At 31.5% G+C, this 17,499-nt stretch overlaps 1 protein-coding gene across 1 annotated transcript; it reads left to right on the forward strand.

Annotated features, from left to right (window-relative positions):
* Window positions 1-739: 739 nt before the first annotated feature.
* On the forward strand, window positions 740-17,036 carry LOC145042830 (U-box domain-containing protein 51-like). The gene is made up of 7 exons (XM_078991323.1): window positions 740-1,091; window positions 1,346-1,440; window positions 1,696-1,811; window positions 1,903-2,085; window positions 15,249-15,495; window positions 15,602-15,703; window positions 15,807-17,036. The coding sequence occupies exons 1-7, from the start codon at window positions 941-943 to the stop codon at window positions 16,902-16,904; spliced, it is 1,992 nt and encodes a 663-aa protein (XP_078847449.1). The 5' UTR covers window positions 740-940; the 3' UTR covers window positions 16,905-17,036.
* Window positions 17,037-17,499: the final 463 nt, after the last annotated feature.

Raw genomic sequence — 17,499 nt, forward strand, 5'->3', positions numbered from 1 at the left:
TCGATCTCTCCTCTCCGAAATGTTTTCAATTTAGCTCCAATATTTACCATTTATACCCCGACTTCTGTAATCCCTTTCAAATCCAATCCATAATTTACCCAACAACCCTTAGTCTTAAAAATCCTTTCATAGTGAGTCCAATACTTACCAAACACCCCCTGACTTCTGAAAATCTTTACAAAATAAATCCCGAATTACACTTTAACCCCCGAAAACCCAAATTATATCATTTGACACCCCGGAACCAACACTCCGCTAAATATTATGGGTGTTAGAGCTACAATAAAATAATATACAATATAAATTTACATCTTGGGGTTTCGAACTTATTATTTAATAAACGGGATGTTATAATCGACCACAACACCGACACCGAAGAGATTTCGGATGACATCGAGTAGATCTCCCTTCACGATGTTCAATATGACACAACAAAGGGAAACATGCCACAAAACATGTAGAGAAGAAAATATTATAGACAACTTGACAATTCTTACTTCTTAGAAGTAGCATCGAAGGCTTAGCGCCCGAAGAAAGTATTGAAGGCCAAGATTGTGGACAAACTTAAGGGGGAATTTTAAAATTTAGGATCGTTTTATGTTTTTAATTTATTGTATTTTTTATGGTCAGTGTTTTATTTTCAATTTAAATATTATGGTTTTATTTAAATACTATATTTTATAAAATTATTTAAAAAAAAAACTAAAATAAATGATTACAACACCGAATGCAAAATCAAAGTGGACGAAGTTGGGGTTTGTTTCTTTATGCGGGAAAATCGGGATGCATATTTGGCTCCAGATTTAGACGACAGTAACGAAATCCATGGAATGATTAAAGAAGACAGGTATAAATCTGAGCCTGTAATTTTCCTGTAGGATGGGCGTCCGGTGGTATTTGGGTTGTCCTCAGGTCTATCGCCGGCGGAGGACAAACCACCATGGACGGCGTTGGCGTAGCCATAACAACGGCTATAGCAATCGATAAAGATAAGAATAGCCAACATGCAGTTAAATGGGCTCTTGAGAACGTCGTTGACAATATGTCATGCATTGTGCTTCTTCATGTTCTCACCCAAACTACTTTACCTGGTTAGTATCTCGAATCACTTTTTATCATTATTATCATGAATCCTGTTGATCCTTTGTGTCAATGTATCATTAAGATTTTCTAATTAGTCAATCGAGAAAATTTGATTAGATGCTATACGAATTACTTGAGCTTCCATCTTTTCAAGGGTGAATGTTACATGTATCTGTTATTGTACAAGGGTGAGATCAATGTGGTAGAAATCTACAAAATTAGCGTTACTTGACATCAGATATAATTTTGAATTGTGTTTCAGATGAAGCCGGAATTGGCAAGGATGGTAGGCCCCCAACAGAAGCTGAAATGCAACAGTTTTTCCAACCTTTTTCTTCACTTTGTGCTCTCAAAGGGGTAATTTCCATCGTTACTTCACCATTTATTCCGTCTTAGACTATGGTTCTTGGTTTTGTATTTCTACCATTCAAGCTTTTAAGCAAAAGTTTGTGTAGTTTTAAATCTGTTCATACAAATAGGAGTTTCTTTTTTTCTTCAAAGATGCGATGCTAACTCATGTGATACTCACAAGTAGGAAGGGGTCTCATTTTTCATAGGAATAAAAAAAGGTGTTTTACTGTGTTCCAATTGCCATTGATTCTATGATTTCAGGTTAGAACAAAGGAGGTTGTCTTAAAGGATTCAGACGCTTCCAATGCACTTATTCTATACGTCACCAGGAATGCCATAACTCATCTCGTGGTTGGTTATCGATCCCGTTTAACCAGGTCTACATTTGTGCTGAGGTTTTCATTTGTGGTTTCCTTTTTGTGTTGTATTAATTATTATACTCATGGATTGTTTTATTCATACACACAGGGCATTCAAAAGCAGTTCAGATGTGGCATCCAGCTTACAGAGATCATTACCTGATACTTGTAATCTTTATGCGGTTTCTAAATCAAAAAATCAAAAACTCAAATCTGCCATTCAGAGTCCTGCCCCTAACACCTTGTCTGCATCAACAAATGGAACACAAAACTCCTCAGAAGAAGTGGATTTGTAAGTCGGAGTATGTGCATCACCCTAGACAACATATGGCTGAATTATATGGAACTGGACAAACTTTTTAAACTATTTTCCATGATGAGGATGAGGGAATTCACATCGTTTGCATAAACGATACATTGAGAGTGCACCCATGACCCATGTCCCTTTTTGGTGAGACAAAAATTTGCAAAATTTTGTCCTTCAATTCCGTCTGAGGTGTAGTTTCTTTTTAGGGTTATTGTCTGAAAAGTCCATATATTTTAGGCTCATTTACGATATGTTTATATGTTTTTTTTTTAACAAAAAGTAACAAGAAACCGAAAAAATATTTACACATCTGGGATTTTAGCTGGTAAAACGCAAACAACCTTTTTTTTTATAAATAAAATATTATGGATTTCTTAAGAAAATGATCAAAATTTAAGTGTTTTTCTAAATACGGCTTTTTTAATATATATATATATATATATATATATATATATATATATATATATATATATATATATATATATATGTTTTAATTTGATTTTATTATATTACTATAATAATATAACTGAGAAATAATTTTATTGTAATCTTATGGTATTTTTTGTAATCCAGATCAAGATGACAGTGAGTATTATCTTATTTTATTTTCTCTATCTTACAAATGTATTATTGTATTCTAATCATGTTGTAGTCTGTCTCTCACATAGGATGTTCTCTTCATGTAAGATTAATGTGTGTGTATATATATATATATATATATATATATATATATATATATATATATATATATATATATATATATATATATATATATATATATATATATATATATATATATATATATATAAACTCGATAGACAATCATCTCCCTTGTTATGTTCATAACTGAACCAATATTTTCACTACACTTTCTATCACCTGTTCTAGCATCCGCACACAAAACAGATAATCGACGAAGATTATTGAGTGTTTGTAGATACCGGAGACCTTGATTTACTCGAACATCATAAAGGTAAAAACTCGTTCTGCAATGGCATCTGCATATCCTGTCGCTCATCGGAAATGTTAATCATAAGTTGTAGGACATCCATGAGGCTTATTAAGTGTTATTAGATCAAACAGAGTTCGCTTGGCACGCCAGAGCACTTGATTTACTCGAATATTAGAAAGGTAAAAACCTGAACCCTAGTTTTCTAAATGATTATCCACACACCGTAATAGAGATTAGTATCAGTGAATATTGTTTTTAATTTATTCCATATTCATTAATGAACATATGTTCATTTATGAACATGCGTTCATAAATGAACATTTTGGTATCCACATCTCATTTCGTGTTTTGTTCCTCAAATACTCGTTCCTTGATTATTTGCCTTTACTAGTTTGTTATGGAAATGTGCAAATATGAGAAAATTAGGATTAGTGTTTGTGATTATTAACTCACATATCCATCGATTATGATTAGATTAGCATAGTTACATAAACAATATTCAGTTAATTGCGTTTATGATCGTTCATGATATGATTATACAATATTCATAGTTACTAAGTAGACAACTTATGACATGATTAGCATACTTGCAATACTTACTATAAGCCCTGAATATGGAATTAATTTAGGATTTATTTCCTTTCTCTAACTTACAAATATATACATTTAGTACAAGTATATTGTGGTTTCATTTAGAAATTAAAATAAAAATGCTGTATCAATGAGTAAATAGATATAATGTGTAAAAAATCAAAAGTAGTAGCGACCACCTTCTTTCTTGCATATAATATTTAGTGTCCTGCAAGTAGAGTAAGTTACAATAAAGTACCGTTAAACCTTGTGTCTTAGTTTCTATAAATGCACATATACTAATTATATATGTGAAATTAGTGGATGTAATCAAACCAAAAGTTGTTAAGAAAAAATCTTACCAGAGCAAAACAATATCAAAGAGATTGAAGGTCCATAATGACATTATTGATTATATAAAAGTTAGGGCCAACCCAAAACAATTTTTTTTTTGTTATTTAAAGTTTGAATGTTGAACAAAATTTGTTGTGGGTATGTGTTTTGTTTCATTACTTGAATTATAGGTTGAGGTATCTCTTACACATTAGGTTAGGGATATCAAAAAGTCTCGTGGGACCCCGAACCCGTGGGGCCCCTATCCCGAATGGGGAATATTTGTTTAAAAAATCGAGGATGGGACGGGGGCGGGGTAATGTTAACCCCCGTTTTAGTTTCGGGAGCGGGGGCGGGGGTGGGTAGTCTCGTCCCGAACCCCCAATGGGGACCCTGTTAATATATTACTTATATTAATATATATTAATTATAAAAATATAATAAATAATAGCAATGATTTTGAACTTCCAAAATTCAATTAAATATATGTTTTTAAGCTTATAATATAATATTTTTAAGATGTTATAATATTTTTATTTTAAATATATAAACTTATGCTATAAATAACTATATTTATCCAAAATGGTTTATTTTAGCTCAAAAAATAACTTCTTTTAGCATAAACAACACCTTTGTTCACCCAAAAAAACGTCAACCCAAACGAGGCGGGGAAACGGGGGCGGGGGTAACCCTGGGATTCGGGGGCGGGGGCGGGGGCGGGGATGGGGAGGCTAGAGATTTTGGGGGCAGGGGCGGGGGCGGGGAAACAGAAAATTTCGGGGGTGGGGGCGGGGGATGCAATCCCCGTGCCGTTTGCCCCGTTGACATCCCTACATTAGGTGTAGGGAAAATTAGGGTTTGTAGTGGAGATCTGGATACCAACTTAGATCGTGATATCACTTTCTGAACTGATATTTCTACCCTATGCCTCGGTTACAAGAAATTCAGCCTAAAATAATCCAAATTGATACTTACGATTCTAGGCACAGAAATCGTAAGCTAATATGCTAGAGGATTCTGTGAAAGTATGATGAAAAATGAGAGCTTAAGATCGTAACCCTCTTCTGAAGAGGAAGAACTGTTTATATATTAAACGAGGTTAGGGTTTCATTAGGGTTGGGCCGTCATTAGTTGCTTTGGAAGCAAGTAATGTTAATTCGGATTTAATGAGGATTTAGGGTTACTACACTAACGAGTTACGTTAGTTTTACCATAATCTCCCTCAAGAAATTGAATTTTCCACTAGGATAATCCAGCGGGACCCCAGCCAAGGGTCTGTCCCTTGGACCCCGCTAGGGGTGCTGCCCCTGGACCGACTAGTCATCGAACCGGCTTCTAATTCGATCTTATACATGCGTGCACTCCGCACAACCCCGTATATATTTTAGAGTACAAATTATGAAGCCCTTTATCTCACATGTTAGTTCCAGTTACTTAAAATGACATGGTGACATTAAAATCACCAACATTAGGATACTATTTTGTTGATCGTATTGATCCAAACACAATGCGTATTGTATTAGCAGATGGTTGCAACCACGTCATGGCTATACACAATGCGTATTGTATTAGAAGATGGTTACAACCACATCATGGCCGAGAAAGTAGTTGAGAAAGTGCATGGGTTGCATAATGGAGGTAAGATATTTATGTTGCTTAAAGTATCTTACATAAAGACCATGTTTATGTATGTTTTATGTAAGTTGGATTAGTGAATTCAAAAAAGAAAAATTGCTTACTAGTGGCATTCATGATTACATCATCAGTTATCAAGAGACTAATATGATGTTCAAAATAAATTTTGTTTTGTTATTTGTGAATACATTTTGTAAGACCTATCCGGGTGGTACTTGCAAAACCACAATCATTATTTACATATTAGGGTAAGTTGATATTTCGGTACGGTTTCATACTTCAGTGCCTAAATAGTTGCAGAACCAGTTGGAAATAAACGACTTAAACTATTCATTCATTGGTCCCATGACCATTTTAACAGTATTATATCTTAATACTTTTATTATATTTGTTTATTACATCATTGATATGTTACATACATTTATTAAGTTATTTGGAACGATATATACATTGCGACTTGCTTATCGTTATTATACAAACTTTCCCAAGTTTTCATTCTCACTTAAGCGTTCTGCAACATCATCATAGAATGTCAAAAACATACGTTTGCGTGAGGGTTATGAAATTTCTAATTTGGTAAATGTGCGGTTGTTTTAGAACTCGAACTGCGGTATTATCTTATTTTATTTGATGTTTTTTTATGTTTGTTATATGTTTTATTATTACTAATGTTTATTTGATGTTCATTTATGAACATACATATATGTTCTTGGTGCTAATAACTTGTTTTTTTAATCTAGAATATTTTGTTAGATCTCATAGAAAGGCTTCAAAAGTTTAAAGAGAATAAGTATGAGTTGATTTGTTTTTTGAAAGCAATTGATGAAGACTCAAAGAATGATGAATTAATATCATTGATCAATAAATTTGAAGCTGAGTTTCAAGTAAATGTGCATGGAAAGTCAAATGAAGAGTCTAAGCAGAAGAATGTTTCAACTGTAATGCATGTGGAGAAAAAAAAATCATATCATTGATTCATTTTTACAAACCTGGGGAATTATTGAATCGCAAAGAATATGGACCATGTTGAAAAATATGATATCCCATCGTTTGAGCTTGGTATTACCAAGTTATTATAGTTAATATAGAGGCACAAAAAGTTGAAGAAAATTTAACGAATGTGTAGGTTCTTATCGAAGAAAAGATGAAAATTTTATCAAGAGAAATACCAAAAAGCATGATGCCCTTCGATTACTGTTTTTGTCAAGAGTGACATCTTTATTAAAGACCACGACTGAGGAGGACAAAAAGGTTTCCAATCGTTTGTATGCAGTGATATCGAAAAAAGTTATCTCTTTTATTTGGTAAATCATTTTAGGTTCATATGATTTTACTAATTAGTGTAATTTTTTATTTAATAGTGAACCTATCTTCATGACATTAAATCGTGTATATGTTTTCAGGCAAGTACTTGAAGACTTCTATCATCCCAACTGGTTATATAGTCGTGTTATTGATGTTTGGAGTTATCTTTTAAATCTTGATTAATAAAAAGTAAGTAGAGCTCCCCTTATAAATATTTTTTCTTAATTGGATTCATATCATTATATGTCATTTTTAAGATATTTGGTGTTTAATTATATTAATATTTTCTTCAATTTCTATAGTATTCATCTCTTTATCATAGCGAAAATGATTTAAAAAAAGTTATGACATTTTTCAGCATAGCCTAAAAGAAGAGATAAAACATGATCCAGAAATACAAGATTTTAAAATGGTACGATTGGTATGATTTTATACTTTTTAAAATACCATCATTTATACATATATGATGTTATTTTAAATAGTTCTATAAAGTCATATTATTGGCACCATTTTAAAATCTTGTATTTCTTGGTCATGCTTTAGGCTTTCTTTTAGGCCATGCGGAAAAATGTAATAACTTTTGTAGAAGTCATTTTTGTGGTGATAAAGAGATGGATACTATTGAACAAAATATTAATATAATTAAGTATCAAATATCTTAAAAATAGCGTATAATGATATAAATGACTTATCATTGTTCCAATTGAGAAGAAATATCTCTAAGGAGAGGGATCTTCTTTCTTTTTATTATCAAGATTTAAAAGATAACTCTAAATGTCAATAACACTGCTATATAACCATCCGGGATGATAGAAGCTTTCAAGTACTTGCTTGAAAACCCGTACACCATTTGATGTAATGAAAATAGGTTTGTTGTTAAAAAAATTACACTAATTAATATAAGAGAAATTTATAAAAATAGTCATTTACACTAATGACATTACAAAAATAGCAAAAAAAAAAAATCGAAATTACAAAAATGGCCACCCATTTCGCAGATGAGAAGGTTCCATCTGCGAAATGGGCTTCTCATCTGCGAAAGTACAAGTACCTAAAGCACAGTTGTGCTTTAGGTACTTGTACTTTCGCAGGTGGTTTTAATATTTTTTTTTTTTAAATTTTTTGTTGTATATATAGGGGTAATTTCGCAGATGGAATAGGTCCATCTGCGAAATCCTCTGACTCTATCTGCGAAATCGTTGTTATTTTTGTATTTTTTTTTTTTAAGGTTGACTATGAAATGGTTTGTTTTGACTACGAAATCAGGTTGTTATATAAATAGTGTTTTACGTTAAAAACATCGACATAATACGAACAAAGCATGAAAAACATCACAACAATTACATGAAAAACAACGACATAATACGAATAAAGCATTAACGTAGAACACAAGTCACAACAATTATATGAAAAACAACGATATAAGTCACAACAATTACATTAAAAACATCACAATAATTACATGAAAAACAACGACATAATACGAACAAAGCATTAACGTAAAACACAAGTCAAAACAAACCATTTCATAGTCAACCTAAAAAATACAAACCATTTCATAGTCAACCTAAAAAAAATAAAAAAATAATACAAAAATAACAACGATTTCACAGATAGAGTCAGAGGATTTCGCAGATGGACCTATTCCATCTGCGAAATTACTCCTATATATACAGCAAAAAATTAAAAAAAAAATAATTAAAACCACCTGCGAAAGTACAAGTACCTAAAGCACAACTGTGCTTTAGGTACTTGTACTTTCGCAGATGAGAAGCCCATTTCGCAGATGGAACCTTCTCATCTGCGAAATGGGTGGCTATTTTTGTAATTTCGATTTTTTTTGGCTATTTTTGTAATATCATTAGTGTAAATGGCTATTTTTGTAAATTTCTCTAAAATATAATCATATTAACCTAAAATGATTCACTAAGAGAGAGTGCATATGCACAAACGATTGGAGACCTTTTCCTCCTCATCTATTGTCATTAATAAATATGCATTGATAAAAACGATGATCAAAGAACTGATTTTTTTTTGGAATTTCTCTTAATAACAATCTTGATGAATAATAATATAAAGATGTCATCTTTTATGCTTGATGACCCTCCACATTACTTAAGTTTTCTTCTTCAACTTTTGTGCCTCTATAATAACTTGGGTAATACCAAGTTCAAATGATGAGATCCCATATTTTTCAATCATTGTTTATAATTGTTTGCGATTCAATAACCAGAGTTTGTAAAAATGTATCTGTGATATAATCTTTTTTTCCACATGCATTGCGGTTGAAGCATGCTTTGATCATGCTCTTCCTTTGACTTTCATGTACTTTTACTTGAAATCCAACTTCAAAATCCTTGATCAATGATATTAATTAATCATTCTTTAGGTCTTCTTCAATTATTTTCAAAAGACAAGTCATCAATTCGTACCTATTCTTTTTTTAACTTTTGAAACCTATCCGTAAGATCTAACATAATATTCTGGATAAAAACAAGTTATTAGCACAAGAACAAATATGTATGTTTATAAATGAACATCAAATAAACCTTAGTAAGCATAAAACATATATTAAACACATGGGGGGCTTAGAGGGGGGGGGGGGGGGGGGGGGGGGGGGGGGCAAAGTGGGCAGCTGCACAGGGCCCAATTTTTTTCATTATATATTTTTATTTAGAAATACAAAATTATAATAAAGATAAGGATCCTTTTTTTCTTGTTCGTCCTGGGCCTTTAAGAATATTTCATTTTTCAGGACCGACCTTAAACATAAAACGTCTAATAAAATAAGATAATACCTCACGCGGTTTGGGTTCTAAAACAACCGCGCATCTACCAAATTCCCCTGCAGAAATTTCCTAACCCTCATGCAAACATATGTTTTTGACATTCCATGATGATATTGTAAGACACTTACGAGGGAGTGTAAACTTGAGAAAGTCCGTATAATAAAGATAAACAAGCTGCAATGTATATTAATACAAATTACTATAAATGCGTGTAATGTATCAATGATGTAATAAACAAATATATAATAAAAATATTAAAAATATAACACCGTTAAAATGGTGATGGGACCGATTAATCAACAGATTGAGTCGTCCTTTTTCCGGCTGGTGTTGCAACCATTTAGATACCGAAATATCTACTTTCTTTAAAATGTAAGGAATGATGGTGGTTTTGCAAATGCCACCTAGATAGGTCTCACAAAATGCATTCACAAATAGCAAAACAAATTTATCTTGAACATTATGTCGGCCTCTTGATAATTGATGATGTAATCATTAATGTCAAGGGTAAGCATTTTTTTTTTTAATTCACTTATCCAATGTAGATAAACTAGGTGTTTTCGTGAGCAAATTTGAATAACATAAATATCTTGACCTCCATTACGCAACCCAATCATCTCATGCACTTTATCAGCCGTGACATAGATGTAACCATCTTGTTGGATCAAAATGATCAACAAAATAGTATCATAATGCACGAGACATCATCATTCTCCAATTCAATTAATGAACCAAGACCCATACCCCTCACAACAACTTTTTATTCAACATTCAAACTTTGATATATAGAAAAAATTGTTTTGGGTTGGCCCTAACTTTTATATAATCAATAATGTCTTCTGAACCTTCAAGCTCAATGTTGTTTTAGCTTGATTACATCCACTAATTTAACACATATTTTACCATGTTTTTTATTCTTTGATGAACATTTAAGTTGTAGTAGTACAATTAATAATAAAAAAAAAAGTGTTAGCATAGTTGTTAAAAATTAAACATATGTGCATATACATAAATATATAAATAAAAAATACATACATTCCGTTAGGGTATGAAAATTAAATTATCATCCGAAAAATCTTCGTTTGCTTTTCCATTTATATATTAACGCTTGTGAAGCCCTTGTCTTCGTTGCTCTGGATTAGTGTAATAGTTTGTTAAATTACAAGATTATTCATTAGTCAATGTGTTTGAATTTTGTTTGAACAGTACAAGTTTTTGTAAGCAATGGTTAATTTAATGAAAAGAGATTCACCAAAGTGTAGCTTAGAAGCATAATTATTGAGAAAGACTAAAAAGAAAAAAAAAAAATCATGTTTGGTGTTTGGTGAGAGAAAGGATAGTTCATCGTTCATATGACACCATAATAAATATGTATTCACAAAACCTAAGCCATAGGGCTTAAAATTATTTTGTTGTAGCTTACTCGCAGGATGCTAAATACCATATATACCAGAAAAGAAATAGGTGGTGACTACTACTTTTGAGTCTTTACATATTATCTCTTTTTACTCATTGGTATAACATCTATTTCAATTTCTAAATGAAACTACAACACTGATACTAAATGCATATATTTTGTAAGTTAGAGGATGAAAAATATCATAAATTGATTCCATATTCCAGGGTTACTTCAAGTTATGTAACTATCATAAATGGTCTGATTATTAATTATAAATATTGTTTAATTAGATCATAAACAATACCAATTGAATATTGTTTCTGTAATATATGTTAATCTAATTTAAATCAGTGGATATATATATATATATATATATATATATATATATATATATATATATATATATATATATATATATAGAGAGAGAGAGAGAGAGAGAGAGAGAGAGAGAGAAAGTGAATATACCCTTAAGGGTATATAAGCTTAGGTACCCAAACTCACCATACTACGTCGTTTTGTATCATATATGAGAAAACTGAATATACCCTTAAGGGTATATAAACTTAGGTACCCAAACTCACCATAATACGTCATTTTGTTTGATATATTTATTATAATGTTCTTCAACTTCAATCCTTAACTTGATTTACTTTCAAGATTTTCAAAATTTCATTATTATCTTCCTCTTACATCACATCTTTTTGACGAAAATCAATTAGACTATATATATTATAGTTGAAAATGAAAATTATGTAAGAGGAAAATAAATGTGAAATTTATAAAAATCTTTGAATGAAAACAAGTTAGAACTAGAATTATAAGAACATTAAACAATTATATATATATATATATATATATATATATATATATATATATATATATATATATATATATATATATATATATATATATATATATATATATATGGAAAAGTGAATATACCCTTAAGGATATATAAGCTTAGATACTCAAAATCATCATACTATGTTGTTTGTATCATATGTATACATTGTAATTATTCAATGTTATTATAATTCAACTTCTAACTTAATTTACTTCTAAGATTTTTATAAATTTCATATTTATCTTCCTCTTACATAATTTTCATTTTCAACTCTAATATATATAACCGAATAGGTGTTCGGCAAAAAGATATAATATAAGAGGAAAACAATAGTGAAATTTCGAAAATCTTCAAAGTAAATCAAGTTAATGTTGAAATTTAATAACATTATAATGAATATATCAAACAAAACAACTAACCATAATGGGTTTGGGTACCTAAGCGTATATACCCTTAAGGGTATATTCACTTTTCCGTATATATATATATATATATATATATATATATATATATATATATATATATATATATATATATATATATATAACATACTAGTAACTGTAAATATTAAAGAAACAAATAGACAAAGAGAAAAATACAAAATGAGATGTGAATACCAAAATGCTCATGTATGTATGTTCATAAATGAATGAACATATAAAAAACACTAATCCTAGTTTTCTCATATATATATATATATATATATATATATATATATATATATATATATATATATATATATATATATATAACATTTTGGTATTTACATCTCATTTTGTATTTTGTTCTTTGACTACTTGTTATATATATATATATATATATATATATATATATATATATATATATATATATATATATATATATATATATATATATATATATAAAACAAGTAGTCAAAGAACAAAATACAAAATGAGATGTAAATACCAAAATGTTCATGTACATATGTTCATTAATGAATATGGAATCAATTATAAACAATATCCACCGATACTAATCTCTATTACGGTATGGATAATCATTTAGAAAATTAATTAGGGTTTTTACCATTATGATATTAAAGTAAATCAAGTGCTTTTATTAACAATCAATAAGCTTTGTGGATGTTCTTCTGATTAACATTTACGGTGAGCGTTAAGTGTGTAGATGCTATTACAGAACAAGTTTTTACCTTTATGATATTCGAGTATATCAATGTCTGTGTCGATTATCTTATCTAGAACTTATCTTCGGTGAGCAACAGAGTTTGCCGTGTACGGGTGATAGAATAGTGTAGTGAAAATATTGGTACAGTTATCAACATAACGATGGATGTGATTGTTGATCGATTTTGCTAGATAAAATACCAATAATACTCTTATTCAACCGCTTTACTCACTCGCCTAAGAGTTTAAATTTATATAAAAAACAAATATATTATGTTATGTTAGCTGTCAGATGGATTGATTTACCGGTTTATTTGCTGACTTGGACACCTAGTCATTAGATTAGTTGATAAGATAGATATGATGGGTTATATGATGCTATATTTATTGTAAAATTTGATATCTATCTTATCGGCTCATTTATAATTATGTATCTAGGTCGGTAATGAAACCGGTAAATTTTTTCAGGAAAAAAATGTATGAAATAAGTTGATGTATGATGAGATGAATATTTTGAGTTACATAAGATAGATAAACAATTTGAAATTTCTTAGAAATGTAAAAAAAGACGAAGTTGTTGCTAGTTTATTTAATTATTGTAGTCTTCGTTAGATGCATTTTATATTCCAAAAAATATACAATATATCAAGATATCAAGTTTATGGTAAACATAATATTATATAACCCGGTATATATATATATATATATATATATATATATATATATATATATATATATATATATATATATATATTGTTGGGGGTCAAAAATGGCATCGAGCAAGTTCTCGCACGATGGCCTGGAGTGTCGCAATCAAATGCTTGGTCCTAAAGGGTTGACGCGCTATACGGGTAAGGTTGCACCATTTCTAACATCAATTAGTTTTAGATCAACCAGTAGCGCTGATGCTCAACAAGTGGTATCAGAGCCAGTAGCGAGTGTTCGATTCTCTCAGGGAGCAATTTCTGAGGGGGGGTTGTTGGGGGTCAGAAATGACATCGACCAAGTCCTAGCACGATGGCCTGGAGTGCCGCAATCGAATGCCTGGTCCTAGAGGGCTGAATGCGCTATATGGGTAAAGTTGCGCCATTTCTAACACCAATTGGTTTTAGATCAACCGGTAGCACTGATGCTCAATATATATATATATATATATATATATATATATATATATATATATATATATATATTTCATCGGCTCGTGATTAGTCGTCCGGGTCAGCAATTAAACCGGCAAAATGTATGTACAGAAAGAAAATAATCAAATCATCACTAAATTTTAGTTCGAGATTTACTAATAAATTAGGGTAAAAATGGGATTTTAATAGAACCATATAAATTATGAAAAGGTAAACCTGGAAAAATGAATCAAATCGTCATTTTTACCAGTAATTCATACTTTTTCGTAAAAGAATTAGTTTTGGACTTTTTTGTAAATTTTGATAAAATATTTGGGTTTTTCTGGAGATTTCCCTGTTAATTAAAGAGAAACATTTATATTTAAGATTAGGATCATTTATATTTAAGATTAGGATATTACAATGATGTAGGGAGATCACGGTAAGATAATACATATGATCATACTTAGAATACAATACACTACCAGTGTATTGTATCCTCATAGACATTGAAAATAGTTACAACTAGATAATACCAATGGAGAAATTACAATATGATAATGCTTACGGAGAAAGGACAACAAGATCATACCTATCGAGAAAGTACAGTATAATAAGTTCCTCTGTGAGAAAATATAGAAAATAAAGTAAGATTAGTAAGATGATATAAGATTAAAATAAAATTATAGAAATTGTATTTTGATCATATTTTAGAAATAGCCATCCTATTTTGTTTTTACTGTTAGATTACTTTTTTACCTGTTAAAATCTCAAACATGTGAGCATTTTTCGGTTTCTTGTCCTATTTTAACCAAAAACCTTCTCTTAGTGACAATACTTTATGCAGACAGTATGTAAGGAAATTTATTCTTAATGCAAACACAAAGGGTAAAACGGTCATTTCCTCTTATTAAGTAAAAAACGGTCTTTGTTGATACAAAGACTATATTGAAAATAAAAAGACAAGGAATAACAATGTCTCAGTTTAATACTCATCAAACACAATATATCACTTGTCGTATCATGCATAACAAATGGGTCTAAGTGGATTTTGTCAGATGGAGCAAATCCAAATCCAATTCTATAAATGGAACCATTGGCTTTGGGAGAACACCACTTGCAAGAAGCATTGCAAGACGAGTGGGTCATGATGATTTTACAGCCATGGCTGATGCTCCTAGAGACACTTTGTTAGCAAGTAGGACTACTGTGCCAAGAGAGCTCCATGATTTCAATGCCAAATCGTCTTGCAAGATTTTAGACAAATCGCGCACATCAAATGTCTACATCTCTTCTCAAAATACAGTGAGTTCAGTTGTTATACAATTATATCAGTGAATCAAATGCAATGTTTTATGGAGTATTATTTATTATTTATTTATACAAATTACAAAATAGTTGTTAAATGCAGGATGATCCAGACGATGAAACCTGGAGGATAAAACTTGAACTGAAGAAATCGATGGATATGTATCACTCGCTTTGCAAAGAAGCAACAAATGCTAAACCAAAGGTAGGTTTAATTACAGGGTTTAAATGCAAAAAAGAATAACCTACTTTCATATATCGGTTTATACATTGCAGGTTTTTGTTAACTTCTTCATGGTTCCTTTCAGGAAACCGAGATTTATCAACAGATGCCACCTGAGGCAGCAGAAGCTGCAAGAGCTATGTTGGAGGTGGAGAAACAGAAGAGCAAATCCGCCATTGAAGCAGCACAAAAAGCTCAACTTCTAGCAGAACTCGAAGCTCATAAAAGAAGAAAGGCAGAACTCAAAGCCGAACACGAAGCATCAGAAAGAAAAAAACTCATTATCACTCCAACCAAATCCAACACTCAGTACAGAAAATACACAATTGAAGACATAGAAATCGCCACAGACTACTTCTCAAATACCGTAAAAATCGGTGAAGGAGGATACGGACCTGTTTTCAGAGGCAATCTCGATCACATCTTCGTCGCCATTAAAGTCTTACGTCCAGACATCTCACAAGGCGAAAGTCAATTCCAAAAAGAAGTCGAGGTCTTAACCTGTATACGACACCCTCACATGGTTCTCCTCATGGGCGCATGCCCTGAATACGGCTGTCTCATCTACGAATACATGGAAAACGGAAGCTTAGAAGACCGACTCTTCAGAAAAAACAACACCCCAGTCCTCCCATGGAGTCTCCGTTTCAAAATCTGTTTCGAAATCGCCGCCGCCCTTCACTTCCTCCACCAAACCCGACCCCAACCGCTAGTCCACCGTGACCTAAAACCAGGAAACATTCTGTTAGATCGGAACTTTGTGAGTAAAATCAGCGATGTAGGGTTAGCGAGACTGGTTCCGCCGGAAGTGGCGGACGATGGCGCCCAGTACCACCACATGACGGCGGCGGCGGGGACATTTTGTTATATTGATCCGGAGTATCAACAGACGGGGATATTAGGGACCAAGTCGGATATTTATTCGTTTGGGGTGATTTTGTTACAGGTGATTACTGCGAAGAGTCCGATGGGGTTGACTCACCAGGTTTCGAAGGCGATTAAAGAAGGGAAGTTTGTAGATGTTGTTGATCCGGCGGTGGCTGATTGGCCGGTTGAGGAGACGTTGTGTTTAGCGAAACTTGGTTTGCAGTGTTGTGATATGAGGAAGAAGGGTAGGCCGGATCTCGGGTCGGTTATTTTGCCTCAACTTAAACGGCTTGTGGACCGTGGTAATTCTTCATAAAAAAGAGGGACATTGTATATAGTTAGCTAAACTATAAAATGATAAAATGATAAAATCTGTAAAATTAAATAAAATTTTTGGGGAGGGCAAATTTATGTAAAGAATTATAAATGGTTACTAAAAATTTAAGGAGATGGGAAAATTGTAGTTTGTGTATAATATGCAGGGCGGTCTAAATGTATATGGAATTCGGGGCAAAAAGAAAAATAATCTATCGAAGACAAATATAATAAAGATTCAAAAAATATCATTTACTCTTTATTATCGACATGTTCAATTAGCAATAACAAGCAATCCAAATTCTTTATTTTTTGAACTAAATTGAAATTGAACCAACTTTAGGTTCTAATAATCATTTAGAAAATAATTTTTTATATATATACATTATATAACCCATAAAACTTGGGTCCTGAGGGGTCGCCCGGATTGGCCACCGTCTAGACCGTCCTTGATACTATAATTTTAATGATTTTAGTTGTAAGAATGTGACTTTGTCATCTGTTTCCTGATAAATGTAAAAATGACATATATTATACATTTTGTAAGAATATGATAAGTTGATCATTTTACAAAGTCAAAGGGATATTTGAGATTG

Source organism: Lactuca saligna, chromosome 4 (assembly GCF_052625555.1).
Source record: "Lactuca saligna cultivar CGN05327 chromosome 4, ASM5262555v1, whole genome shotgun sequence".
Lineage (NCBI taxonomy): Eukaryota > Viridiplantae > Streptophyta > Magnoliopsida > Asterales > Asteraceae > Lactuca > Lactuca saligna.

Bases quoted from the DNA above. Each gene is read 5' to 3' on its own strand.
- LOC145042830 (XM_078991323.1), top strand. From the start codon at position 941: ATGGACGGCGTTGGCGTAGCCATAACAACGGCTATAGCAATCGATAAA. The intron at 15,496-15,601 runs GTGAGTTCAGTT...TGTTAAATGCAG, and splicing joins ACATCTCTTCTCAAAATACA to GATGATCCAGACGATGAAAC. The intron at 15,704-15,806 runs GTAGGTTTAATT...GGTTCCTTTCAG, and splicing joins CAACAAATGCTAAACCAAAG to GAAACCGAGATTTATCAACA.